The following is a 27,092-nucleotide window of genomic DNA, read 5'->3' on the forward strand; positions in this document are numbered from 1 at the left end:
AACCTCGGATGTTTTTAATCATCCTGTTATGTGCCGCTCTTCTGGTTTCACACCGGTCACATGATATAAACACCATCACCCCAAGTCTGCATAAAGTCGGGGTGAAAAATGTGGTTGTTTGTGTTCAATGGGGGGTAAGTTCCACGGAGGGCAGTGCATGTGTGAAGGAGAAGTACTTAAAGTTTACATGTGTAATATTATAACAAAAAATGTCTCAATTAAGGGTCCAACTGATGACTTATCATAATCGTTTTGTTTAAGACCAGTCTAATGCCTTCATTTATCTTATTTTGTACGCCTGTCAGCCTAAAATGGAAAATTGTATAATATACGTCACATTAGACAAAGAAAAGCAGAAAAACAACTTTTAGAAACTCAGAATGAAAGAAAATGTTTGTGTTTTTTACCTAAAATAGCCCCTGAAGCAATTAATCAATGACCAAAACAGTTGCTGACTCTTATATTGTTGAATAATCCATTAATAGAGTAATTATTTCAGCGCTGTCCAAAGATTCGCAGCTTTTTTAAACCTTTTTAAATACAAAGGTGACATGTGAAACTAGCAGCACTTTAACATGTCACACACACTCACACACACACAAGCAGCTCTAATAACCTCACACCTGTAGAATAGCAGGTCCTCACACCCCCATCCTGCAGCCTTTGATGTGTGTGTTTCTGAAAAGGAGACGGGGAAGCAAAGAGGGAGGGGTGTGTGTGTGTGTGTGTGTGTGTGTGTGTGTGTGTTTGGGGGGGGTTGCAGGAAGGAATGTTTCAGCAGAGTAAACAGTGTGAAGCTTCCTGTAGAAAACACTTCAAAGCCAGAAAGAGGAAACCAGGAATACACACACACACACACGCGCACACACACACACAGCATCAAAGGCAGGTAGGAGTCATCTATCAACACAGGAAAATTAAAACCTGTACAGCTCGTGCACAGAGACACACACACACAGACGATCAGATAAGTTTGCATCCACGACAAAAGAGCCCTTTTCAACACAAATCTTCACACAGTGAAACTGAAAAGGTTCGCTCATTAATCCATCCGTTGATCTTCAGGATATTAACTTTTTTTGATTAGTAATAAATAATTTAAAGATTGCATCAAACTACTGGCTACAGCTGATTATGCATATAAAAACAGGAGGCGAGGGAGGGACTTGTAGCAGATACGGATTAGCATTTCCAGTAGCCATTAGCGCTAAATGTGAGAACATTAAAACACAACAGCGTGCAACTTTGTAGATCCTGTTTGTCCTGGAGTATAAATATTAGAGAAAGTGATTCAAATGGACACGAAATAAGTAAATGAGTAAATGCCATTAATGGCAGGATGAGTCATCAAATATTTCCTACATAAAGGCATCAACCATTGCATAACGTAATCATCTTGATTTCATAAAACTTAAACACAAAGCATTAAATCATTTAAAGACAAAGCTTTGGGCTCTCTGAACCTATAGTATTAGTCTATATTCAATTCTAAAAAATCAATTAAGATAGTATAAACAGATTAACAACAATAGCTGTAAATTGAAGCCCTTTTTAACTGTGTGAACGTTATGCACACAGAGCTCAACGCCTGTCTGCTCCGTGTCTGCACACAAAAGGGTAAAAGGTTGTTCCTCATAGTAAAAACCCTTCAAACAGAGAAGAATCTGGGGTCTGGTTACAGTCTGTGTTTTAGCTGTGAGTGATGTGGATCCCGGTCTGTGGGTGAATGGGATTAACAAGGGATTAAACTGTGACAGGAGTCCGATACGTCCCATCACTGACTGTGTGAGAAACTTCCTAATCCAACATTAAAGTCTGGGACAAGTAGGCATTTTGGAGATTCAAGACAAAGCCTGTGCATGCGCATGCATCTGTAAATATAGATTGTTTGCATAATAGCATGGCTTCATGTTAAAGTTTAGACGGATATCAAGAACTTTTGCACCCAATAAAGTTGTTTTTCAGGCTTTGATTCATTCGTGGCTTCTATTCCTCTGCTAAAGTGCACACATTTTAAACTGAATGAAGGATACAGTCTTTATAGTTGTTCATTCATGTCCAGAATCAAAGCTGCTGTGAAGTGCAAAAGCAGAACGGCAGTGCGGAGGCGGTGTATTCCTTTTTTTTCCACATCAAATGTTTTTAACAGAACACACAAAAGGCAGGAAATCACTTTACTACCTGCAATTCCCCTGGACCTCAAAAGTCAGATGGAAAGATGAGAAAGTGTTTCATCCTCATGGAATCAAGTCATTCATCACCGAGCGGAGGCTTTTTCATCATTTCTGCTTTTAACATTAATTCTCTGGTTTTCTTTGGGGGATTAAAAAACAACTTTGGCTGTTGGAGTTTGTTTGGTTTCATTTCTCTTTGGTAGATTTTATGTATGCCGAATGTAAGCACAGATATGCCAGATAAAGAAAAACAGCCATAAAGATTTGAGAGTTTACTTTAAAGCGAGGGATCTTGTAAATACAGTTTTCTTTAAAGGAGTTTGTTTTACAGCAAATAATGGGACCTCCTCCTCTCTGCACAGGACAGGTAGGAAAGGATTTAAGAGACTTTGGGGAGATTTTTACAACTTTAATTTCTTAATGGGGTGATTAAAGAGTCTCTTATCTTTATACATTTTAAAGAAGTTTCTATCTGAAAAGACATGCTCCCATAGCCAACAATTCACATAAACAAGAGCTTTGGGAGTCAGGCTAAGACTCCCAAGATTCATCGTTGGATGTCTGGATCTCAGCAAAGATCCAGTAATCAATATGCAGAATCCACGGTTATATCAAACGTGATTTAAGTTTACCGCACTCACATGTGGTTTTTCAACATGTTTTTAGGAGACAGCGTAAACAACTAAGCTGTAAAATTGAGATTTCTTTACTAGATTACATCTGTGCCGAATTTGAAAGGACACCTGACTTATTCATAAGTGTATAAATTATATATTCTAAGAATTCTGTAGTAACAGTACAGCGAATAATCTTTAAATAAGCACTGTTTAAATTACAGTTCATTAGCTTCTATAAGCTTTAACCCCTCTATGGTAGATAACATCTGTGCCGAATATCAAAAGACACCTGACTTATTAATGAGATGTAGATAATATATATTTTAGGATCTGTATATTAACAGTCCAGCGAATAATCTTTAAATAAGCACTTTTTAAATTAGAGTTTGGCTTATAACGTTACGTAAAACCAGAGTGGCTACATCTCCGAACGACAGGTAAGAAAGGTAGCGTGACTGACGCAACCTGGCTTTGAAAACACTGCGAGTGTTTGAACTAAACTTCTTCTGATTCTATCTAATTTTACCTGCTATTAACTTAGTCAGACAAACTGGAAAGATGTCACAGAACACAGAAACAGTCTCCGAAAAAGTTCTGTTTTCGGAGACTTGAGACGACGCAGCAGCAGCAGCAGCAGCTTCAACCAGCAAAAACAACGCGTTAACAAAGTGAGACTTTGTGTTTTACCTTGAATCCGCATCGCTCCAGGTTTGATCTTTTGTTTCCTGACGTCGTAGATCCACAAGATAAATATAAAACCAGCAACAAACCGGAGAGAGAGATGAAGAAACTCCGAGGGGCCGCCATTCCTCCCTCAAGTCTGAACAACTCTGAGAGGGAGAGAGGAGGAGAGCAGTGAGAAGGAGGTGTGTGTGTGTGTTAGCGTGTGTGTGTCTGTTTGGGGACTATGAAGGTGAGAACATCCGGTCCGGTCCCCACTTCTTCAAAGTACTCTTAAGAGGGTAAAAAGACCTGCATGGAAGCCCACATCCGCCCGGTGGAGAAAAAGCAAACAAACACAAAAATAAAAGTATTTTCTTTTTTTCAATATTCTGATATAAAAAGTTAAAAACTCACTTACAAAGTATGTGGTTTTATCTAAAATAAAATAACTATTTTGATTCGTGTGAGCCCTTTTCAAGAAGAAGGGTCAAACATTTGGTGGTTACAGCTTCTTAAATTCAAGAGTCTTTGGGTTTTTGACTGTTGGTTGGACTAAAGTAGCAATTAAAAGATGTCCCTTTGGTTGCTTGAAAATTATCATAGGCCTTTTTTCACAATTTTTTGACATTCAGAAGGCTTAAAGATTATTCGATTAGTGGAAATTGGTGGAAATTTAGCAAATAAATCGATGATGAAAATAATTGTTAGGTGCAGCCTTATAGATTGCAATTTTATGTAAATAATATATCTTATAATAAAAAATAATAATAATAATATATTGTATACTATTGTATTATATCTTGTATATCATATTATAACATAAATATAAATGTTACTAATAGTATTAGTTGTGCATTTTAGCCACTTTACAGAGTTTAAGGATGAGTACTAACTGAATATTCCTGACAGGACATCAAACCTGACACTTTACACCCTCTTGTGGCAAAAGTTAGAAACATTGATTCTCCAACTCCCTTCTCCAAGAGGTACTCACGTTTTGTTCTTAAGTACACATAGCAACAGGAAAACTGTAAAATATTCTATAACAAGTATTAGTCTTTCATTAAAAATACAGTACAGTAAAAAAGTATAACTTTAAAATTTACTAAGTAGGGGGGGGCTGTGGCTCAGTGGTGGAGTTGGTCGTTTGCAATTGGAAGGTCGGAGGTTTGATCCCCAGCTCCCTCAGGCTACATGCCGAAGTGTCCTTAGGCAAGACACAAAACCCTAAATTGCTCCCGGTGGCATAGCCAATGGGTATGAATGTGATAACTGATTGACAGTTGGGCACTTTACATAGCAGCCTCTGCCATCAGTGTATGTGAATGGGTGAATGTGGTATGTAGTGTAAAAGCAGCTTTGAGAGGTCGCGAAGACTAGAAAAGCACTATATAAGTACAGTCCATTTACCATTTTCCATTTAAGTACCAAAAAAAAAAGTACTCATTATGCAGACTTGTCTATTTTAGTTAAAGCACCTGTGAGGAGTTTTTCTCCGGTTATGAAACAGACTGAAATTAATTCTCATTACTCTATATGACTAAAACAAGCAAACCAGACCATCAACAACAAGATAATTATTAGGATGAGATTATAACATAACTTAAGCATGTACAGGACAAAATCAGCAAAGAGATAAGAGGTACAGCTTTGTCCACAAGGGGGCGTTCCTCACAGGAGCTTTAATGTCATTTAATGAAGCTACATTATATTACTGGATTATAATTATTAAGTCATAATGACACCTTAATGCAGCAGGTGGTAAAATTGGAGCTAAATTTATCTTGTATACTTTTGGGTAACTTGTGAATTTCCTGCAGGACCCCGATTTGTCGACGGAGCTGTCAATCATGAGGTCACACCCCCTTTTTAGAGCATCAAATAACTAATTAAAAGTAAAAATTAACACTTGGACATAAATCAGCATGATAAGAACGAACTATAATGACAGAAACCATGTTTGAGAAACATTTATTTAGATTTTATAGTTTGACTCATGTCCCATCTGTTAACATGGAGGAGGCGGGCTTTATGACCTATACTCATTTGGCTTCACTTTTGGGGAGCTGTCATGTCGGCCATCTTTTTATACACTCTATAATATGTACGTATGAAGTTGTATTGTTCAAATGAGTTCTATTTGTGTCACAGTTCCTTCAGTTCCAGAATCTGTGAAGTCACAATGAGACATTCCAGATTCTGGTCTTAAGGTCTGAACAAGATCAGAATTCAGTCACTTGACAATTGTCTGGAGCCAAAACCACACAGCTAACAAAACCTCTAAAGACCCACAGAGAAAAACCAAAAAAAAATGAGTGGACAAGGAGCAGTTGCCGACTTATTAAACTCTGAGCGAGTTGAAAAGGAGAAAACAATAAGTGACATGACGTCTGCAGCCTTAACTGAACTCCGTGCAAATGGAAACCTGTGTGATGTTGTGATCAAGGTGGGTGACGTTAACTTTTACGCCCACAAGATCGTCCTCTGCGGCTGCAGCTTGTACTTTCGGTGAGTAAATTATCTCTGCAGAGCAACGACTGAGACACCAAACTCTTTAAACAAGCCTGTAAACAGATGTAGCTTCACAAAACGATCACAGTGTATAAACTGTAAAAACTAGGCTAGTCTTAGTAATCTACGTACTCAAAGAGTTTTATATAAGATGTTGTGACAGTTTTAGGGAGGATATAGTTGATCTCTAAAACCCTGATGTCTTCTTGATCCCACAGCACTCTCTTCACCGGTGCCTGGTCGACCCAAGACAGGCTGATGTACACTATCACTGGTGTGTCACCTGAGGCGATGAACCTCATCATCAGTTATGCCTACACCCGCTCTGTTCCTCTGACGGACAAAAACGTGGTGGAAGCTTTGGCAGCCGCCGACCAGTTCTTGATCCCGGGGATGGTTCAGCAATGCGGCTTCTTCTTTGAAGACCAGCTGTGCCTGAAGAACTGTATCAGCACCTGGAAGCTGGTGGACTTCTACCACTGCCCTGAGCTGAGGAACAAGGTCTTCCACTACATCATGCAGCACTTTGAGGAGGTAGCTTTGGTATCACAGGAGCTGTGGGAGCTTTCTGTGCAGCAGCTGACAGTTATCATTGAGAACGATCACCTCAATGTGAAACAGGAAGAAACGGTGTTTGAGGCCGTCCTCTCCTGGATTAACCACCTGCCCCAGCAAAGACGGAGTTACATCTCGGTGCTGTTGCCCAAGGTAACTAAACATAGGTTGACTGTAGTAGGACTCAAGTTGATATCTGTTAAAACTCTCTTCTAACTACTGTCTATATTTATCCAGGTGCGGCTCGGCTTGATTGCCACTGATTACCTCCAGAACCGCGTGATTGAAAACGCTCTGGTAAAGGAAAGCATCGGATGTATTCCCATCATCAATGATGCAGTCACAGCATTCATGAAGCTAAGGTTCCAAAGACGCTCAGAGTTTATCTTCCGTAACCTGCTGAGCCGCCCACGCCTGCCTCCTTCCATTTTATTGGTCACAGGAGGCAAAGATGGCATCATCCCAGCGAGCAGCGTTGAGGTGTACGATTGTCGCGCCGACTGCTGGGTCACTGTGAACACTGATGGGATTTGCCGCGCTCACCACGGCACTGCTGTCCTTCACAACTTTGTGTACTTAATCGGTGGCTGCGACCAGGACACTCACCTGAACACCGTGATCAAGCTTGACCTCCTCAGCTACACGTGGCACCATGTGGCATCCATGAAATCCCCCCGCTGCTACGTCAGCGTCGCTGTGTTGGATGGATGCATTTATGCCATGGGAGGCTGCAATGGACAAGTTTACTATAACACTGTTGAGTGCTACAGGCCGGAGACTGACCAGTGGACCGGGCTGGCAGCTATGCGTAAAAAGAGGAGTGGGGCCAGTGCTACAACTCTGAATGGCAAGGTAGGTGAAGCAGGAATGATGGTTCAACTTCCTGATAACTCGATGATCAATCAGATTAAACTGACACTTTGTTATTCAGTCTGATATCATGTCTGTTAGCCAGTTCATTCTCTTACGAGTCACTAACCTGTTATGTATGATCAAGTCATTTTCCTGTGACATGAAGGTTCAGGTAGTAGCTGGATATACAAACATTCAAAGAGCCATATTTTGTGATTTTCCACCTTGATAGTTAAGGTTTATTGAAGCCCATTTCTAACAGTAATAGAAAAAAAAATAATAAACTTTAGTCACTTGCATAGGTGTGTAGGAAGGTCTTGACACATATCCAATAAGAACTGAAAACATCTTTGGCTGATGTTCATTGAAGAATGATGATTCAGAAACCGATAACGACTTGATGAGATGAATGATGATGAATCCAATACCGGGAGACACGAGTCCACTAACTTGTTCACTGACTCACCCCTCATGGCAAGACCATCGTATAAACCGGGCCCTGTGAGATAAACAACCACTTCGGCGTGCCAGGAGCTCGCCTTGTTGTTTAAGCTGTTGTGACTTGTGAGTTAGTGACTCACTGGATAATTTGATACTCAGCTGTCAACTCAAGTTGGCAGCTCTGAAACCGGTTCAGTGCTTCAAGCCCACCGGGAAACAGTGCCAAGCTTTAGACAAAATTACATAGTAGTCAAACCGCGTAATCACAACTTCCTGGTCCAACAGGGCTTCCTCCGCACACAATCATGGGGAAACAAGCGTCACAAACCTGTGCAGTGACTCGCTTTACTATCAGAAATTGATCAATTAGGCCCAGAAACAATCAGGAGGTCTAGAAGAGCTGCATGATTAAATTTAATCTCCACTATTGTTAGCTGAGTGCTTAACCGGAAGTTAGACTCTAGACTCTAGAAGTCTCTAGTGCGCATGCTCTATGGGCGCTTGGGCCGGTGGGGGTATCACGCTCTGGGTAACCGACCCAAGTGACTCGAGTGACTCGAAAACTTCATCTTTATTATACAAGAGTAAGTAAAGGGATGTTATTCTTTATTCAGTTTGTCGCCGTCTTTGTAGCTGTTTTTCTGTTTCCTGGCTCTGGCATGGAAACATTTTTCAACCAGCCTCCAAAGATAGGTTGTTACTTCAACTGGGTGTTAGTCATCAATACAGTAGTACAACAAGTACAACAAGCGCTGAACAAATCAAAGATTTCGGCAGCAATCCAAACATCTTAAAACAGGCTACAACCAAACTATAGTGACATTTAGGCACTTAATCCCATATTCTGTTGGTAGAACTGTAGTCGTTTGCAGTTTACCAGAATGTGAAATAATGTATTTGAGGCAAAGGGTCGAACTAGAAGGTGATTCAAAATGAAATGTAATCTATGTAGCAGTATATATTGTGTACTATGTGTACAGTTTGATGATGTCCCTAACCTGTCTGTAGGTGTACATTTGTGGTGGATTTAACGGGCGTCGCAACGATAACTCAGCTGAATTCTACAACCCCGACACCGACACATGGACCTTGATTCGCGCCATGAGGAATTGTCGCATTGGTCTGGGAGTCGCTGCATACAAGGGCCACATCTATGCGGTAAGTGTGTGTGTGTGTGTGGACCATATTTTTCTCCAATCTTTGGTCTTCATTAAGAAGATTTAGCTTCTTTACTCTTTAACTTTGAACTAATTCTTTGAGACTTGGTCGCCCTCCCAACTCAGTCTTTGTTTCCTTACTCTGCTGAAACACTGGACTCACATTTCCCCCTCTCTGTCTTAGGTTGGTGGCGCCTCAGTTGATTCTACCTACCTGTGCAATGTTGAGGCCTACAACCCTCAAACCAACAGGTGGCGCCAAGTGCCATCCATGTGCAACCCTCGCAGCTACTGTGGCATTGAGGTGGTTGATGACCAGCTCTTTGTGGTCGGAGGATACAACGGCTCAAACTCTATGCTAACTGCGGAGCGCTACAACGAGGAAGCAGGCATGTGGTTCAGTGCCGCTCATATGGAGACATCCCGCAGCGGTCTGAGCTGCTGTGTGCTACATGGACTCCACAGCTTGGCAGAGAACCTGTTCGCTCGTGGTCCACTGATGCCCCCCAAAGTGGAGGAAGCTGCAGTAGGAACCATCTGAGCCTCCGCCCACCTTGGCATGACAACTGTTGTCAAGCGTCATTTAAAAATAAATACAAATATTTGAACTGCAGATTGATTATATCTTTGATTTTATGTACAGTGCATATATTATTAATACTTATTCAACCATTTATATTGTGAAAATATAAAATGAAAGGAGGCTCCGGCCGATTGTCGAACCTCGGATACAGGAGGAACAATGCGGATTCCGACCTGGCTGTGGAACAGTGGACCAGCTCTTTACCCTGGCAGGGCTACTTAGGATGGCATGGGAGTTTGCTCATCCAGTCTACATGTGCTTTGTGGACTTGGAGAAGGCTTATGATCGTGTCCTGTGGGGGGTATTGCGGGAGTATGGGGTACCGGGGCCGTTGACACAAGCCATCCGGTTGCTGTATAACCAAGGTGAGAGCTGTGTCCGCATCCTCAGCACAAAGTCAAACACTTTCCCGGTGCGTGTTGGCCTCCGCCAGGGTTGTCCCTTGTCACTGATGCTGTTTGTGATTTTCATGGACAGGATCTCAAGGCGCAGCCAGGGGGAGGAGGGTTTCCAGTTTGGGGACCTCAGGATTTCGTCTCTGCTTTTTTGCAGATGATGTTGTCCTGTTGGCCTCATCAAGCTGGGACCCCCAGCAGGCATTGGGGTGGTTTGCAGCTGCTTGTGACGCGGTTGGGATGAGAGTCAGCACCTCCGAAAGAATGAGATTGTGGATACAAGCTGGAAAATGTTGCTGGGGAGAGGGACGCTTGGGTCACCTTACTGAGTAGGCTGCCACCGCGACCCGGCCCCGGATAAGCGGAAGATAATGGATGGATGGATGGAAAATATAAAATGTAGGAGTAACCTGTCAGACTAAACTACTAACAACAGGTTGATGCTCTACTTCATGGATTTAGGAGTTACACTTTTGGATTGGATGGCTCTATTTCCGCACATATGTATTCACATAAATATTTACAAAGTTCCCTTTTGAAGAGAAAGGTTTTATACAAATGTTTATATGTTTTGATTGTAATTTTTAATCTGTTCTTGTTTTATGTTATTTGTTTTTCTACCTCTTGTGCTGCTCTGTGAGTTTACTGACTGGATATATGAGTGAATGGATGAATATGAATACAAACACAAAAATGAATATATATATCAATAAATGTAAATGTAATCTGTCAAACATTCCCTTGTTCCAGCCTCTCTCCTGAGTGAGGACTTGCTTTTCAAAGTTTCATTGATGAGGAATGTCAATGAATGAAATAATAATAATAATAATAATAATAATAATAATAATAATTATAATTATAATAATAATAATTACAAAACCACATTTATAAAACATTTGATCGTTACAGATTTAGCTAGATGATTTTAAAAATATTTCTGTAATATAGTTTTAGAGCTCAGTGCGTTAACTAACTTATTATAACACACATAATACCATTAGCGGGAAATCCCGCTTTTTTATATAACTGTAGTAATCTTATAAACCAGGTGGCTTTATCAATTGTATTAATAAATACACTCACCTGCAAACTTTGCAGATCGGAAGCCATTATGGCTCTGATTTGTACACGAGTGCAGGCAATGGGCGATCCTTGTCAGAGCCAAAATGACGCTTTTCCCCCTTTAAACAATGAACCAATCGAATTCATGGAAGTTGTATCTATCCAATCAAAATACACTGGGGGGCGGGACCTGCGGGACCAGGCGGAGCTGTTTTGGGGTGTTGTGAATTCGTGTAGCTAAGAAATCTTGAGTGGGAGTTGTCTGACCGATTTGTTGTGCGATTTGTCGCTGGATTCGCACTGATCAGCAACGCGCGAGCCGCAGCCATGCCCGGGATAGAGAAGCTGCCCATAGAGGAGACGCTGGAGGACAGTCCGCAGGTAACCGCTGTCTTTCCTGGACGCATCAGCTAGCATGCTAACGTTAGCATCTTGTACAGCTATGCTAACTGTCTTTGTAGGCTCAGTGCCCAACAACCAGCGAAGAGATACCAAGTTCAAGCAGTTTGCTAACCGCTATCGGCCCTGCTAACCAAAGCTGTCAAGCGGACAGCTCAGACTGGATCCACCAGCTGCGCTTTGGCATCAAAATGTGACGGTTGAGTCAAACATCTGGTGGGAGTTTCTGTCAAGATGTCAGGGCACAATGTCCAACATTCAGAGTTGGTTTGCCCAGTTATTAACTGGTTTAATGAATAGTTAGCCGGTTACTTCCTTAGCAACTGGGCTGTACTTCCTCCCCCTCCTAACAGTGATATCTGGTAATCTTTTGGCCAAGCAGCGGTGTCACCCTCCTGCTTTATGCCATTGTTAGATGTGAAAGTCACACAGAGCAGAGAGCTGCAGCTGCACTGCTTCAGATTAGCTGAAACACCCCCAATCACTGATGTATTCCACAGCAGATCCAGGGCAAAACACCTGCTGTGACATCACTGATTGGGGTGTGGCCAGAGTATAATAACCCTAAAAGGTTCCTTCTGTAGAAATATTTGTAATTATTGTTTGGATATTTTAGTTAAGTTTATTTGTTGACAGTTTTTTAACCAATAAAATCCTAGTTGCCTGGCTTTACTGATCTCATGTCAGTCACAAGGAACGTTATGAACAGGCTCTTCATGGTTTTCAGCTGTTAGCTATGACATACTGGCATGCTTTGAAAATACAACTTCATCACGTCTCAGTGGGCTGGAGCAGACAAATATTTAACATAAGAGCCTGAGTGATATGGGATTTTTTTACACTGATAGAGACTTTAGATGGGAAACATTCACTTATTACTGATATTGCGGCCGATAAGGGACATTTGGAGCTTGAATGAATTTAAACATTTTCTATGTAGATAGAGCCCTGATATGACTATGCAGAGTAATATCATTAGACAGCTGTTGTAAACAAAAAACTTAAAGAAACAATACTTGAAGTTATGACACATTTTCGACTGGTGCCTGACTGATATATCGATTAACTGATATTATTAGGTCAATATAGATCTATTACAGAAATATTGGAAGCAGGAAACAATGCTTAGGATGATTTAGAAATGGTGTCTCCTGGTGGTTTGTCCAGTAGAAGCGCTCCAACACATTAGCTTATTATAATCTCATCACTGCCTGCAGTACATGCAGCAGAGCGTCGCAGCTGAGCAGACGGTGCTCTGCAGTAGGATTGTTCAGCAATGTATTATAATGATAAATATTCTCCAATAATGTAATTAGCTTAAGAAAGCGGCCTACTGAGTAACTTACGCATATTAGCTTTTAGTTAAGCATTTTTATCTTTTTGAAACTGTTAAAGAGAGCTACGCCATCTGCAGCAATAATTAGAGAACTTCCTCCCCTCTCTCTTTCTTCACTTTGTGTACCTGTTGTGAGGCGGGACTTTACGCATGCTATGCAGAGAAACACAAATGAGAGAGATAGGCGACCTCCTGTGCGCCCCTCCTGTAGATGCATTGTTTGTAAATTCTGTAATACAAATTTTAATTTCAGGCATTTCAGAAAAACATTTATAACAGTATATATATGTCTGTAATAGGCCCACATTGGACCCATATCCACCTGTATATCTGCCACATATATGCCAATATATATACACCGGTGCCAGCTGTTCTTTTAGATATTGGGGAGGATTAGACCAACCACCCACCATCCAGGAATACACCAAACTTTAACTCTCAAAAATGACTCATGAGCTTGCTGGCTAGCTAAAGGCAAAAATATGTGCACAGGTAGCAGGTTGTGGATTTGCATAGATACGTGTGGGTTTGGTTTTTGGCAGTTACACATGGGATCATTTGTGGCCATGATCTGCTGAGGGTTTATGTGCTGGTCAAAAACTTCATATTCACTAGTTTTATTTCCTGTTTTGTTTTTTTGCAGACACGCTCTCTTCTGGGAGTGTTTGAGGAGGACACTGCAGCCATCTCCAACTACTGCACACAGCTCTATCAGGCCATGCACAGGATTTATGATGCACAGGTGTGACAGGTGTACTGCCCCTGGCTTTGCATGTTTAGGCAGAACATTCATGAACGTTACTTTGCTGCTGCCGATACGAAAGTTTTCAGCTACTCAGTACTGACTTCCTTTTACTCTCTCAGAATGAGCTGAGTGCTGCGACACACCTGACCTCCAGACTGCTGAAAGAGTACGACAAACAGGTAGGCAAAAGCACACCAGCCAACCAGCTTTGGGACACTAGCCACCAAGCTAGTACATTAGACAGTATGACCCACTGACCATTCAACGCAGGCCACTAACCTTTAATTACCAGCCATCAGCTTTGCAACAGAAGCCACTAGTGATCAGTCTGATGACTTAAATCATTAGCGTTAGCCACAGCCTCATCACACTAGACCCCACCTTAAACATACTGTATATTAGAAGCCCCTTATGCTTCAACACAAGCGTTAGTCTTATGACCCGACTTATAAGCTTAAAGTCTTAGCCAAAGCATTATTACAATAGCTGTCAACATTTAAATACTAGCTGTAGCCTTGTAAGATAAGCACTTAGCATTATGACACTAGCCCCAAACCTTAATTTTAGCCCCAATTTAGCCCCATTTCAAACTAGCAACAAGTCATATAACATTAACAGACAGTTTTAGCAGACTAGCAATCAACTTTATAACAGTAGCCATTGTCTTATAGCCCTAGCCACTTGCCATGTAACAACAGCGAACAGCATTATCACACCCGCTATGAGCCGTATGGTGCTAAATATCACCCTTAGATCATTAGCTAAGTGCCACAAAATAACACAGTAGCCATACATTTCTTTAACTAGCCATAGCAATATAAATCTAGCTACTGGCCATTTAACTACTAGCCACCAGTATTACTCTTGCCAGGAACATTAAGATACCAGATAGGCCTCTCTTTACACTATCCTCTAGCCGTTAGCTGTAAGAAGCTAGCACTAGGCTAATAACAGTAGCCACTAGCCTTATCTCTTCCGTGATATACCCCTTTGGTTATATGCTTCACTTGTTATTTTAGGTTTTAAATATTGGCACATGTATCTGTCCAACACTTTGTCCAAAACATGAATTTAACAGCTTTGTTATTTTTTAGCTGACCCTTGACCTTGTCCCTCGAGACACCTTCGGGTCAACACATAACCAATGTTTGTTTTAGGACCAGTAATCTTGAAAAGTGTCAGGGTCTAACAGGTTTCCTCTGCCGTGCGCTGAATGCTTTTATCTTCAGCAACGACCCTTTTTTCTTCACAGGATTCAATTTAATGTTTTCCCTTATTCTCCTGTTGTCTGCAGCGTTTTCCTCTAGGGGGCGATGATGAGGTGATGAGCTCAACCCTGCAGCAGTTTGCAAAAGTCATTGATGAGGTGAGAGAGATTACAAACACACCAGTCTGTTAGTTTAGTTCAGTGTATATGTATGTAGATGTCATACACAGGCTGATTTTACCTGACATGGAATACCATTACATTTGATTTGTCATTGTGAAGGAGATTATGAAACTCTGTGTTCACCCTCTAAAGTTCAGCAGACTCCTGATTAGGATTTGTTTTAACTTCCTGTCTCTCTCCCTCTTTCTAGTTGAGTTCCTGTCATGCTGTCTTGTCCACCCAGCTTGCAGATGCTATGATGTTTCCCATCACTCAGTTTAAAGAGAGAGACCTGAAGGGTAGGAGACACACACATGCAGAACACTTATATACTTATAATCTGACACTGCCATACCTCTAAGTTCAAAGACTACTCCTCTCATATTTGTCAGATTAGTTACTGACAAGCGTTTTTAACAAATCAGATACACCCCAAAAGTAGCAATCGTTGAGGTCGCTCACTAGTCTTGTGATAAAGTCATTTTTTATGGACCCGGCTTTGCACGGGGGCTTGTTCTCATGTTAAAAAAACAGGAGAGAGTCCTTCTCAAACTGACTGTTCCTAGAAAATTGGAGTAACACTGTTGGCAAATAAGATTTCCCTTCAGTAAAACTAAGGCGCTAAGGAAACGAAGGAAATGCACATTTGTACATATAGAAGAAATGTGACAGATCAAATAAAGGGGTGCTTATGTGAAGGAGTTTTCCAACCAGTTAATAAACTTGTAACAACTGTCGAGCTGAAACGTCATTTCGAGAGTATCTAGCTTCCGTATCGTGACGTATTTCCGAGTGAAACAGGACGTGCAGGTGGGACATATCATTAGAGGGATTTGATTTGGTCGTGGAGAAGTGGGCGTAGACAGACGTTCTCCACAGCGCAGTAGCTAGCTAACTGACCGAGCATTCTTGGTACTCTGCGGCTAAATGTTGCAGATTGATTGGTTGAAATTGTTTGGTGCTATCTAGACTTGATTTCATTTTAGTGGACAGGAGAGCAGGAAGGCAACTTTAGGTGAGGCTAGCAGAGAATTCCTGCAATGCTAACTGTACTACCGTCCAGATTAAAAGAAACAAAACAAAAAAAACAGGCCTTATAGAAAACAAGAAGCTAATTATTTTGCCTTCCTGTTTTTGAGTAAGACTTTTTGTTTGTTCATCTGAAAGTTTTGTCCGTCTGCCGCCGATCTTTTGCCTGAATTCAATGTCAAAGCAGCGATCTTTAACCATTGACTTGTCCTTCATTGTACACACCTACATGCACAGAGACAATTGAAAATTACCACTTTTACTAACTTGCTGTTATTTTTGTCTCTCCAGAGATCCTCACTCTGAAAGAAGTCTTCCAAATATCCAGCGATGGTGAGTCAGATCTGCTTCTTAAAGTAGCAACTATCTGTTTACATTAATTTATTGTTTTTCAGAAGGAATAATGTCCATAAGTTGAGAGCTCCAGTCTTCCAACTGACTGATCCTAAGGCCCACTCATCCTTAACTACTGCTGCTGTTGCTTAGTGTTTGAATAATGTAAATAACAAAATGTGCAGATTTCTGTGTCAGTATATCTTTGTTAAATTTTTGTGCAAAGTGAATAATGCCAGAATTAGTCAAAAAGATGTTTATCATCTGTAGTCCTTCACAAAAGTGTTCCAAAAACACAGCTAATAAAGAAAGGCAAAAACATGGAGAGCAGTTTAAAGAGACACACAGTTGATAAAATCACTTTTCTCCAACAAGACCCTGATTTGTTGAGGTTGAGCTTACTTACAGGAACATTTTATCGTGCACTTCACAGTTACTGGTGAAGTATGTTGTTATCTGAGTTTGTGCTTTGTTTTCGTTTCACCAAGAAATGAGAAAGACAAAACATGTGTGGCTGTTTCTGTTTGCAGATCATGACACAGCCATCAACAGATACAGCCGCCTCTCCAAGAGGAGAGACAACGACAAGGTAATCCTCCAGTGACATAAATACACCTTATAATAGCTTTATACTTCTGTACTTCAATACATCCATACTGAAAAGAATGCTAACTGTCTTTAGAACGGTGTCATTTGTCTGTAAATCTTTGAAACTTTCATACGAGTTTGTAAAGTTTCAGATGCTGAATAACTTCTGGAAATTTCTGCACAATTGATAAGAAATGTTTGTCTATCTAAAATAAGATAGACAATCATTACCAACTCGTCGTCCAGTCTGATTTAGCGGATTTAAGTTCTCATTTTGATGTAATAATTTTAACATATTTCTCTTTACTTTATTTTTCAACTGCTTCTATGGCACACTTCAGTTTGTAGATTAATAAGATTGATTTCCTTTCAGGCAGCCGTGAAATCAAATCGCACTGCCCTGATGCATTTTACAGTTTCAGTCAAAGTTTATTTTTTCATCTCTCATAAATATCATATCATCCACAGCACAAGTTATGTGCCAGAATGATCCCTCCACAATGTGATTACCTTCACAGAATGATATTTTCTGAGTAACTTGATCCTGAAATAAGAGGAGAGTTTTGTTTCAGCTGCGGGCGGAGGCTGTGGAGGACGTCTACACCTCCCGAAAGAAACAGCACCAGACCATGATGCACTACTTCTGCTCGCTCAACACACTTCAGTACAAGAAGAAGACGGCTCTGCTGGAGCCGCTGCTGGGCTACATGCAGGCCCAGGTACACACACAAACACACACACACATTTATTAGATCCATCTCCAACAATGTGACATGCAATAAAACATTTTACTAACTGTTTAAGAGCTGTTAGCAAACTCGCTGATGTGTCTTTATCTTTGTTTGCTCCCTGCAGATCAGTTTCTTTAAGCTGGGCTCAGAAAATCTCACCCAGCAGTGGGAGGAATTTCTGGGAACCATTGGAACCAGTGTCCAGAAGTAAGAGTCCTCCCCAACCAGAGGGGTCTTTATATATTTAGATCTTTTATGTCTTCTACTTTCAAGGTCCTAAATGCTGTGTGCTTAGATTACTTTCAAATTCGATGGAAGCATGATAGCAATATGTCTGCAGTGAGTGAGCATGTGAGTTAAGTGTGTGTGTGTGTGTGTGTGTGTGTTTGCAGTGTGCGTAGAGAGATGGAGGAGGAGGTTGGGCAGATGCAGCAGACCATCCAGGATATGGAGAGATCATGTGACCCGCTGTATGCACCATGTGACCCTGACCCCGCCCACTCGCCTGTCTGTCGCAACCTGACCAGGAAACAGGGCTACCTGCACATCCGCAAGTAGGACACACATACTTCTATCGTCGTACCTTTATTTAACGCGTCGCTGCCTTAAACCTGCATTCTTTTTAACGGCCAGCAGGGGGCGACTTAACGGGAGTGAATAAGAAAATGAACTTTTCACTTGTTTTATTACCTCACTGAACAATTTCCTAATGAGTTTATGGTCTCAATCTCTAGTTTCAAGTCTTTTTCAATCCAGCATGATGTTCAATTTATAAATCATGCTCCCATTTGGACCATAAAGACGATAAAGCAGGGTATTTTTTATTATGGCTACCGATCCCCAGCCCCCAAAAAACAAGAAAGACCCAAAATGCCAAGCTTGTTGTTTGTGTCATCTTCTGAGGAGTTAAAGTAGCTCTTCTGTCCCTCCCTCAGTAAGACGGGGCTCGTGTCGACCTCCTGGGAGCGTCAGTACTTCTTCACGCAGGGTGGTAACCTGATGCAGCAGGGCCGCGGCGAGGTGGCGGGCGGGCTGGTCACAGACCTCGACAACTCTTCCGTCATGGCGGTCGACAGTGATGACCGTCGCTTCTGCTTCCAGGTCACCTCCTTCGATGGCAAGAAGTAAGACAGCTTTTTAATATGTGTTTTTCAGAGTTGAAGTAGAGTCTAATTGTCACTTTTTGTGTGTACTGAGATTAATCTTTTTCCTCACGTTGTGATCTGTCAGAGTTGTGACGCTGCAGGCGGAGAGCAGGAAGGACTGCGAGGAGGTAAGGTGTTTTTCCGTCACACGACCTGCTCTGTTTTGAATCATCAGTCTGCTCACGCCGTCTCTCTGCTGCTTCCTCCTCCAGTGGATCTCCACCATCAACAACATCTCCAAAAGGATCTACCTGAGTGAGAACGCTGAGGTCTGTGTCCGACTTCTCTCATTCGCCTTTATTCACCCGCTCTCACAGGTCTTAGTGAGGCTATCTTTCAGTTTCAAGAGTCTCGCTGATGACTGTAATGGCCATGTTAGCAGCTTTTCTAACGTTTGTTTGTATTAGAGAGCGGACAGTAGAAAGATTATGGGAAATGAGAGGAGAAGGAGAACGGGTGCAACAAAGGGCTTTCTTAGGCCTGAAGAAACAAGACGGTTCACTAGTAAAACTTTCAAATATAGTTTATTAACATGCGGGAAAGTTGTCTGTCACATTTTAAGGCTGTATTCTTTCTTTTTTTTAGTAAAGGTAATTTTAACCAGTAAAAACACTAAATAAAGCAGTTTCCCCTAAAATATCAAAACATTAGCTCATGAGATTAGCTTAGTTTGTGTCTCTCTTAACTGGCTCCCTTTGTCATGGTTCTACCTCAATTTTCCTCACTTTCATTCCAGACCTGCCAATCATTTGGTGTATGTCTTCCCCCACTCTCTACTCCCTGCGTTTCCTGTCTCTCTTCAGCTGTCCTATCACTTATCAAATAAAGGCAAAAGCCCCCCAAAAAATAATGAAAAAATGTTCTCAGGGGTCACAACCCGAAAGGTTTGGGTAGCACTGACCATCAGGGTTTTGTTCTTTGATGACCTGTGGTTGTAATGTTTGGTTGCTCACATACTTTTGGTCTTTTTATGTCCTCCTGATCTAATATCAAAATGTAAATACATTTGTTTATATTGAAGAAGAAAAATCAACTAAAACATACAATCTATCTATCTAATCTATTGATTGACGCTGACAGTGATGTCATCCTTTTGGCAGGAGCTGGCAGCCAGAGTGAACCAATCAGCTCTCGAGGCTGTGACGCCGTCGCCGTCCTTCCAGCAGAGACACGAGAGCATGAGACCCAGCAGGTGAGTGTGGTAACTGCACTTTACATACAGCATCTTCATCTCTACAATGTTTGATTCAAAACATCATCACCAGCTGTCCGATATTACAGCAGATTTGGTTAGTACATGTCAGACCTACAGCAGTAAGACCATCCCCTCTCTCTCTCTCTCTCTCTCCGTTCCAGTAAAGGGCGTGCGGGTCGAGCAGGCAGCATCAGCTCTGTGGGCTCTGAGCCGTCGCCCGCCCTATCTGTGCTCTCATTGGATGCTTTGGTTGCTCCAGAAACACCCATCCAGTTTGACATAATTTCCCCCGTCAGCGAGGAGAACTCAGGACAGAGCAAGACAGCAGCACAGACCGGCAGGTGTGTGTGTGTGTGTGTTTCCTCTTATTTAACATTGATTTTAAAGGTTCAGTTCAACCAACTAATAAAAATGCTGAATATCTTGTCTTCAAATAGTCCAACCATATAATGCACTATATTTACTGTCACTGCAAAAACACAGTCAATAGCATGTAGAATACTGTCTGCTGACAATCCCACAATGCAATGCCCCCAGTTTACAGATGTGAAAATACACATTGAGCAGCTATATTCAGTGATATCTGAATTTACCGCTCACTAAGGAGTAAACTGCTCCCTGTAGGGTCATTCTACCATACAAGAAGTGATTTCGGAAACTGTCCTGTCTGGATAATCCACAGAGCAAAGTGAACAACTACAAACGAATTGTCTAAAAAAAATTTCCGAGACTAATCAATATAAGCTGATTCTCACCTTATCCGTTAGTTTTCCCTCATGTGTGTTTGGGTGTGTCAGAAGGTCTGTGTTCTGTCAGGTGATCTAGCTGCTGCTGCTTAGTGTTTAATGTCTGGCGTGTTTAAATGTGTGTCATTTTGTGTCCACAGAAGGAGTAACCCATTTGGAGAGTCAGGAGACAGCACATCAGAGGACAGCGAAGGTAACACCTGTCTGTTACAGTCTTATAAAAAGTAACTGGAAACACTACTGCCCCCTTGTGGATGGAGGACAGAAAACATTGGGTTAGAAAATACTGTAGGTAGTGGGTGTTTTCCCCTCAAAAGCCTAAGTTGACACCACTTAGCAGCATGGGAATTATGGCCAAATTTTGGCACATTTAACTGTGCATCGATTGATGGTATTGATGCTAAATATTAAACACCCTGCAATAACAAGAACATGCAGACACATGTACTGTATGATCATTTCTCCCTGGTGTCTACATTCAGACTCGATCCTGCACCAGCTCTTCATCGTTCGCTTCCTCGGCTCCATGGAGGTGAAATCCACCGAGTCGGCTGACGTCATCTCTGAGACCATGAGGCAGATCCTCGCAGCCCGAGCCATCCACAACATCTTCAGGATGACCGAGTCACACCTGCTGGTCACCTGCGACTGCCTCAAGTAAGAACCACAGAGAGAGAGTGAGTGTGTGTGTTTGATTGGGAGCAAAAATCTTGACAATTAATTGTGGGTATTCAGCGCCCTCTAGAGGCTGCTGAGTTGATTACAGCCACAACTTGAACATCTTGATGATTGAGTGATTAAACGTTGTGATTTTCATGTTTTATTTTAATCCTACTTATTATACCTTTAAGAAGCTGTGTTGCAAAAGCCCTTCAGTTTAAGTTTCTCCTTTCATTGCATCAGTTAAAGTTGATCTGAACTCAATCTGAAAACTTTTGAAGAAGTTGTGTCCATCCCTTCTTGTGGACCGACCTGACAAAGCATGAATTTCTACTCCTTACAATTCCATGTATGTAGTTACTTTCAGCCTGTTTATTGCAATTAAACCTGTGCCATAAACAGATGGTCAAGCACTTCACAGCTGAAACAGATCGCACAGCCCAACCAAGCTCAGCCGATCCGGGCCTAGTCTGGCCTGGATGCTGCAAGAAAGCAGGCTGTGCAGAGAACAGAAGTCTCAAATCATCTGTTTCTGCTGCAGCCTCAATTTGCTGCCAGTAAAATAATTGCTGCTAATAATGTACAGTTGCAGTGCGTAAATGCCTGAAACTTTTTTAACTGCTTCAAATATTAACTTTGTGTTTTCTTTCCAGGCTCATTGATCCTCAGACACAAGTCACTCGGCTCAGGGTAAGATGACCTCTGTTTCTCTACCGAGATGGTTTTATTCTCCGTCATGTTCCCAATGGTTTATCCTCTCCTTCCTTCTCCTCCCTCCTCCTGCAGTTCCCACTCTCCACCGTCATTCAGTGTTCGTCCCACCAGGACAACAAGCGGCTGTTCGGTTTCGTCCTGCAGCCAGCAGGCGGGCGGGGTGACAGCCGAGCCGTCTGCTACATCTTCGAGTCCAACAACGACGGAGAAAAGGTCGTGTGTGTGTTCATCTGTTCGTCTCACTGTCCTCCACCTCTCTGTTCTGTGTGTCTGACTGTTTGTCTTCTTCATGGGTTTCAGATCTGTGACAGCGTCGGTCTGGCCAAGCAGATCGCCTTCCACTCTGAGATGGTAAGACACTATATTATAACACTGAAGCTAATGCTAACGCTTACTCACTGGTGAGTAGGTTAATTCCTCTTGCTGTCTTCTTATTCTCATGTTTGTGCAGGACCGTAAGGCGTCAGAGAAGAGGAAGGAGCAGGACAAGGCCAAAGAGAAACAGCAGGAAGAGCTCAGCAAACAGAGACAGATTGAGAAGGTGACCTTTAACCTTAAACCCACATGTTAACCATGACCTCACACTTATTATTATTTATAAAGCCCAAATTCACAATCACAATAGCCTCAGTGGGCTTTACAGTGACCCTCTTTCTCCTTATGTCTTTGCCTCATCTTGCCTCCAGGATCTTGAGGAGCAGAGCCGCTTGATTGCTGCCTCGAGTCGCCCCGCTAACTCCGCTAACCCGCCTCCCTCTGACGGACAGTTCCTCGTACTAAGCAACAGCCAATCAGAGGACAGCGATGCCGGGGGGGAGGAGGGGAAGAAGAAGGGTGAGTCTGAAGCCTAACAAAGGGTGGAGGATGCATGTTTTACCCCCCAGGCGAGTCCCAGCTGGTACTCTCAAAGCAGCAGCTCAGGATTCAGAGGAGGGGAACACCACCCGCCCGTCTGGGCTGCCTGGGACTGAAAACATGCGCTCCCTCCCTGCTGGACTCTGTCTGAAGTTTGTGGTGGAGCTTGTCACTCTGAAAACGGAGGATAAACTAAATGCACCCTCACTATACGAAGAGGAGGGGAGCAGGCGTGGAAACGTCTGGTCATGGACGCTGCTTTTTTATACCGGCTCCACAGATATACATTAACCTGTAAGTTTCTGTTTTTTATGTTTATTTTATTAAAAAAAAAAAGAGCTAACAACAATGACAGCGGATTTAAAGCAAAACAAAATGTGTAGGCAGATATACTCAAAGGTGGAGGCAGGATGTGAATGCTTCTCCCGGCCATGAAGACATCCCAGAGGTCAACAGGACTTGCTGTGTGAGCGATACATAAAGAGAGAGCATGTTTTGAAAGGTTCTTCCTTTGTGATGGATTCTTCAGCTGACCTGCGCTTAAAAGTATCCTGCAGTGAGAGAGATCTTTCATTATCTGTCCTTCCTCCCGAGAAGTTTGCAGGAATTACTCCAGTTTTATGCCAAAATATTTTAAGACAAAATGATCCACTTTTAAAATACTGACCACTGAAATTACAGCAGCGCTTTTATTGTGGTAGTCATGACCTAAACAATTGGTGCACTATGAATTCAGCGTGTCAGACAGGCTCAATTTCTGCTCCTCTGGAGTCAAAGGTCAACTTTACTTTAGCTGCTGTGGTGACGATATTTTGACCTGAACCCTCATTGGATAATTGTTCAGCCACAGCCTTTACTAACTTTATGTTTCCGCCTTCTTCTGTTTTTATGCTTTCAAGATAATAGTAGAAAAAGATAACATATCATAAGCCATGCTTTGTTGAGCATCCCAGCATTTCCAGCCATGTGTTTGCAGTGTAGGTCTGGGAGACGGCATGCAGTAAACCTTGTTGGACGTGATGTTGTTGTTTTTTGGGGCAGCAGAGCACTTTTGTTTTTTAAGCTGCAGAGAAATTCAAGAAGAACATGACAGGTTAAATACTTTACAAACCCAGTCTCAAAATCACAAAACTAACTGTGATGGAAGCAGGAAGAGTGATAGAAAACGCCAGACAGAGTGAGGCAGCTTTATTTGTCAACAGAGCTGTCAATCATGAGGTCACACCCCCTTTTTATAGCATCAAATAACTAATTAAAAGCAAACTTGTTAGAAAAATAAACACTTGGGCATAAATCAGCATGATAAGAACTAACTATAATGACAGAAACCATGTTTGAGAAAAATGTATTTGACGTGTATTTTGATTTTATAGTTTGACTCGTGCCATCTGTTAACATGGAGGAGGCAGGCTTTATGACCTGTACTGCAGCCAGCCAGCAGGGGGCGATAGAGAGGGTTTGGGCTTCACTTTAGGGAGCTGTCATGTCGGCCATCTTTTTATAGAGTCTGTGGGCAGGGGATGTGTTATAGTGGAAGAAGAATCCTTGGTCGATGTCAGTCTGCAGTTGAAGATGCAACAAACTTGGTCAGTCGGCACAACCCTACTGCAGTTTGCATTAAGGATTGAAGCCAACATGGCTGCCACAGAGAAACATGATGGTCAGGGAAAAAAAGGGGGGATGGAGGTATGAAACAATATTCATATCTAAAACACTCATTTATGCCTTTATTGACAGAGAGAGGACAGTGGATAGTGTCCAAACAGGGGAAGAGAGGGCTGGGATGATATGCGACAAGAGGCCATGTGTGAGAATAGAACCCGGGGCCGCCACACTGAGGAGCCTCTGTATATGGGATGCACTATTTAACCACTGAGCTAAAGTGCCGCCCCCCATGCAGATATTTGTTTGAATAGATTTTTAAAAAATGCTCAAAAATCAGAAGAGAGCTTAAATTGTATTCCAGTTCATGCTTTTGCCTCTTTCTCTCCACATGGACTATTTTTCTCGCTCGCTCAAATCAGATCAGTCAAAACGACTCAGACGAAAAGCAGAAACCAGAATATTTCTGACACTAAATATTGTCTCTTGCCTTCAAATTCTGCATTTATATACTGACACTAGTTTATAGAGATTATTAAAGCACTGTTCTGATGTTCAGTTAATTTATTTGAGAAGAGACAAAGCAAATTTTATAGAAACGCATGGTAAAAAAATTAGCAAAAAGGCCTCAAATGATCTCTTTTACTGTTTTGGTTAACGGTTCTCCGTTTTGAAAGCTGTAAGGACGGAGACATACTTGCTTTTTAACCTTGCATTTGCGTACGCGATCGTCTGTGTCATGATCGTACTTGTTCACATCCTCCTCTATGCACTACGCATGTTACTGGAGGATACCTCTAGAGGGCAGCTCAGGCCTTATGCAACTTTACCGTATGTGCGGGATATAAACACCAGACATGGCCACACTAGAGGAGCTTACTGTACCGTTCATTCTGAGGGACAGCTTGTGTGTGTCCGTCTGCACCGTCTCCACTCCGTTTCTCCCGCATGTTCCTCCGTGCACGGAACTTATGGAACTTATCTCCAGCTGTTTTGACAGGCATGTTTGTCTCTGTGCAGCGGCAATGACACATCGTATAGATGTGGATAATCGTGGACTTGGTCTATCAGCTTGTCTTCAGAACTTTCTGCCATTGTTGCCCCTGCTGCTGTGTTGCCCTGTCACATCCCCTCTGCCTCTCCACTGCCCCCTACTGTTCATGTGTAAACTGCATCTCCCATTCGCGTAGCGTTACTTTTTGACGATGTGCACAGCAGACTCTCCAAACAGACGCAGGGCAGCCATCATGCGTACGCAAACGCTTAGTTAAAAGCAAGTATATCTCTGGCTTAAGAATAACTTTAGAACTTTTCTCTGATAATTTGGTTCGGTCCATTTAACTCATCCAGGAAACGTTGGAGATTAATACTTTTATTACCTTGATGTATGCAAGGATCATGTTGTCATAAAAACATCTTTTCTGAGCTCGAATTTCTCCTGACGTCACGATCTTTATCTGTGATGTCCAAAATGTTTGGTTTTTTTGGGGCCTTTTATGTTTTCTCACAGCTTTTATTCATTAGTCTGCCTTCATCCAGAGTGATTCACAGCAAATATCCGTAGAGAACCAACTGAAATAAGCTTCAGTTCTTACATCACAAGAAGGGATGTTAAAGGTCGAAGGCCACGTGTGGGGAGACGTTTCTAAGTAAATCAACGGTTACTGATGATGATTTAAGTTTCTGTTACTTTGGGAGGATGTTTTCTTGCTGTAACCAGGTGAAGGACTCGTGTTGACGGAGCTGCACTTTACTGACGCAGGAAAAAAAAACACAATGAGAACGATAAAGATGATGTTAAAGTGTAAATATGTTTCAGTGATAATTGTTTCATGTGTCATGAATAATAAAAAGGCTTTTCAGTGACAAATAAAGCACTAACTCCACCTGACCGAGTCAGTCTGCTGATGTGATCAAACAAACCTCAGAGAGCTAAATGTGTTTAAATATACATCATAATAACTTTATTATATAATAAACAAGAACACAATCAATAAAAATACAAAACATACATTTTCATTGAGATTTTGTCCATTAAATATAACATACTGTGACAGGACAACATAAACTATTGATCTAAATGGCAACAACAAATGTTTTCTTCCCAACAAAACCAGCGAGACATAAACTAGAAACATGTAGATAACTCATGAAAGAGGATATTTTTTATGTATTTAAAGTGCAAATCCTAAAGACAGATGAAACGTCTGTAGAAAAATAATTGAATAACAGATGAAAATATGAAACAAATCCACCTGGTTGTCTGACACAGTTGTTCCCAACACTTGTAGAATAACTTATAACAATGAACGTTATTTAAAGAGTACGTTATAAAGTGTTCCACAAAGGCAGCAAAACAAAACCAACAATTCATCAAATTATTAAAAGAAAGAAAATAAAAAATAAAGTGTAGCAAAAAAATAGGAAATCAAAAACATTTTAAGGAAATTAAACAGTTAAAATTAAACTTTAGTTACACAAATAAGGTCACTTTTTATCTGCATCTTAAAGCTTTGATTTGTACGGGAGCCCTAAGTGTACATGCATCCATACATTTCATTTACTCCATTTCCCGTGATAACGAGTAATTTCTGTCGTTTGTCGACTCTCGATTTATTTATCTTGTTATCTCGAG

General features: G+C 41.7%; 2 protein-coding genes across 2 annotated transcripts; both read left to right on the plus strand.

Moving 5' to 3' along the window:
• The first annotated feature begins 5,837 nt into the window (after positions 1 to 5,837).
• On the plus strand, positions 5,838 to 9,511 carry LOC138605932 (kelch-like protein 10). The gene is made up of 5 exons (XM_069678391.1): positions 5,838 to 5,962; positions 6,184 to 6,673; positions 6,758 to 7,372; positions 8,822 to 8,971; positions 9,155 to 9,511. The coding sequence occupies exons 1-5, from the start codon at positions 5,838 to 5,840 to the stop codon at positions 9,509 to 9,511; spliced, it is 1,737 nt and encodes a 578-aa protein (XP_069534492.1).
• Positions 9,512 to 11,238: 1,727 nt separating this feature from the next.
• Positions 11,239 to 26,343, plus strand: appl1 (adaptor protein, phosphotyrosine interaction, PH domain and leucine zipper containing 1). The gene is made up of 22 exons (XM_069678217.1): positions 11,239 to 11,391; positions 13,389 to 13,487; positions 13,610 to 13,669; positions 14,785 to 14,856; positions 15,071 to 15,158; positions 16,180 to 16,221; positions 16,752 to 16,810; positions 17,382 to 17,528; positions 17,665 to 17,747; positions 17,933 to 18,094; positions 18,476 to 18,664; positions 18,771 to 18,813; positions 18,898 to 18,954; positions 19,786 to 19,877; positions 20,042 to 20,221; positions 20,767 to 20,819; positions 21,109 to 21,283; positions 21,940 to 21,976; positions 22,073 to 22,213; positions 22,301 to 22,351; positions 22,452 to 22,541; positions 22,687 to 26,343. Exons 1-22 carry the CDS (start codon positions 11,338 to 11,340, stop codon positions 22,849 to 22,851), a joined length of 2,139 nt encoding a protein of 712 aa, XP_069534318.1. The 5' UTR covers positions 11,239 to 11,337; the 3' UTR covers positions 22,852 to 26,343.
• The last annotated feature ends 749 nt before the right edge of the window (positions 26,344 to 27,092 follow it).

The sequence above is a fragment of the Semicossyphus pulcher genome, unplaced genomic scaffold, assembly GCF_022749685.1.
Source record: "Semicossyphus pulcher isolate SPU_LCO1_2020_fin unplaced genomic scaffold, fSemPul1.0.p SCAF_3, whole genome shotgun sequence".
NCBI lineage: Eukaryota > Metazoa > Chordata > Actinopteri > Labriformes > Labridae > Semicossyphus > Semicossyphus pulcher.

Coding starts and splice junctions, on each gene's coding strand:
- LOC138605932 (XM_069678391.1), top strand. CDS start 5,838: ATGACGTCTGCAGCCTTAACTGAACTCCGTGCAAATGGAAACCTGTGT. Junction 5,963..6,183: donor GGCTGCAGCTTGTACTTTCG/GTGAGTAAATTA, acceptor TTGATCCCACAG/CACTCTCTTCACCGGTGCCT. Junction 7,373..8,821: donor CTACAACTCTGAATGGCAAG/GTAGGTGAAGCA, acceptor ACCTGTCTGTAG/GTGTACATTTGTGGTGGATT.
- appl1 (XM_069678217.1), top strand. CDS start 11,338: ATGCCCGGGATAGAGAAGCTGCCCATAGAGGAGACGCTGGAGGACAGT. Junction 13,488..13,609: donor ACAGGATTTATGATGCACAG/GTGTGACAGGTG, acceptor TTACTCTCTCAG/AATGAGCTGAGTGCTGCGAC. Junction 16,222..16,751: donor CTTCCAAATATCCAGCGATG/GTGAGTCAGATC, acceptor TTCTGTTTGCAG/ATCATGACACAGCCATCAAC.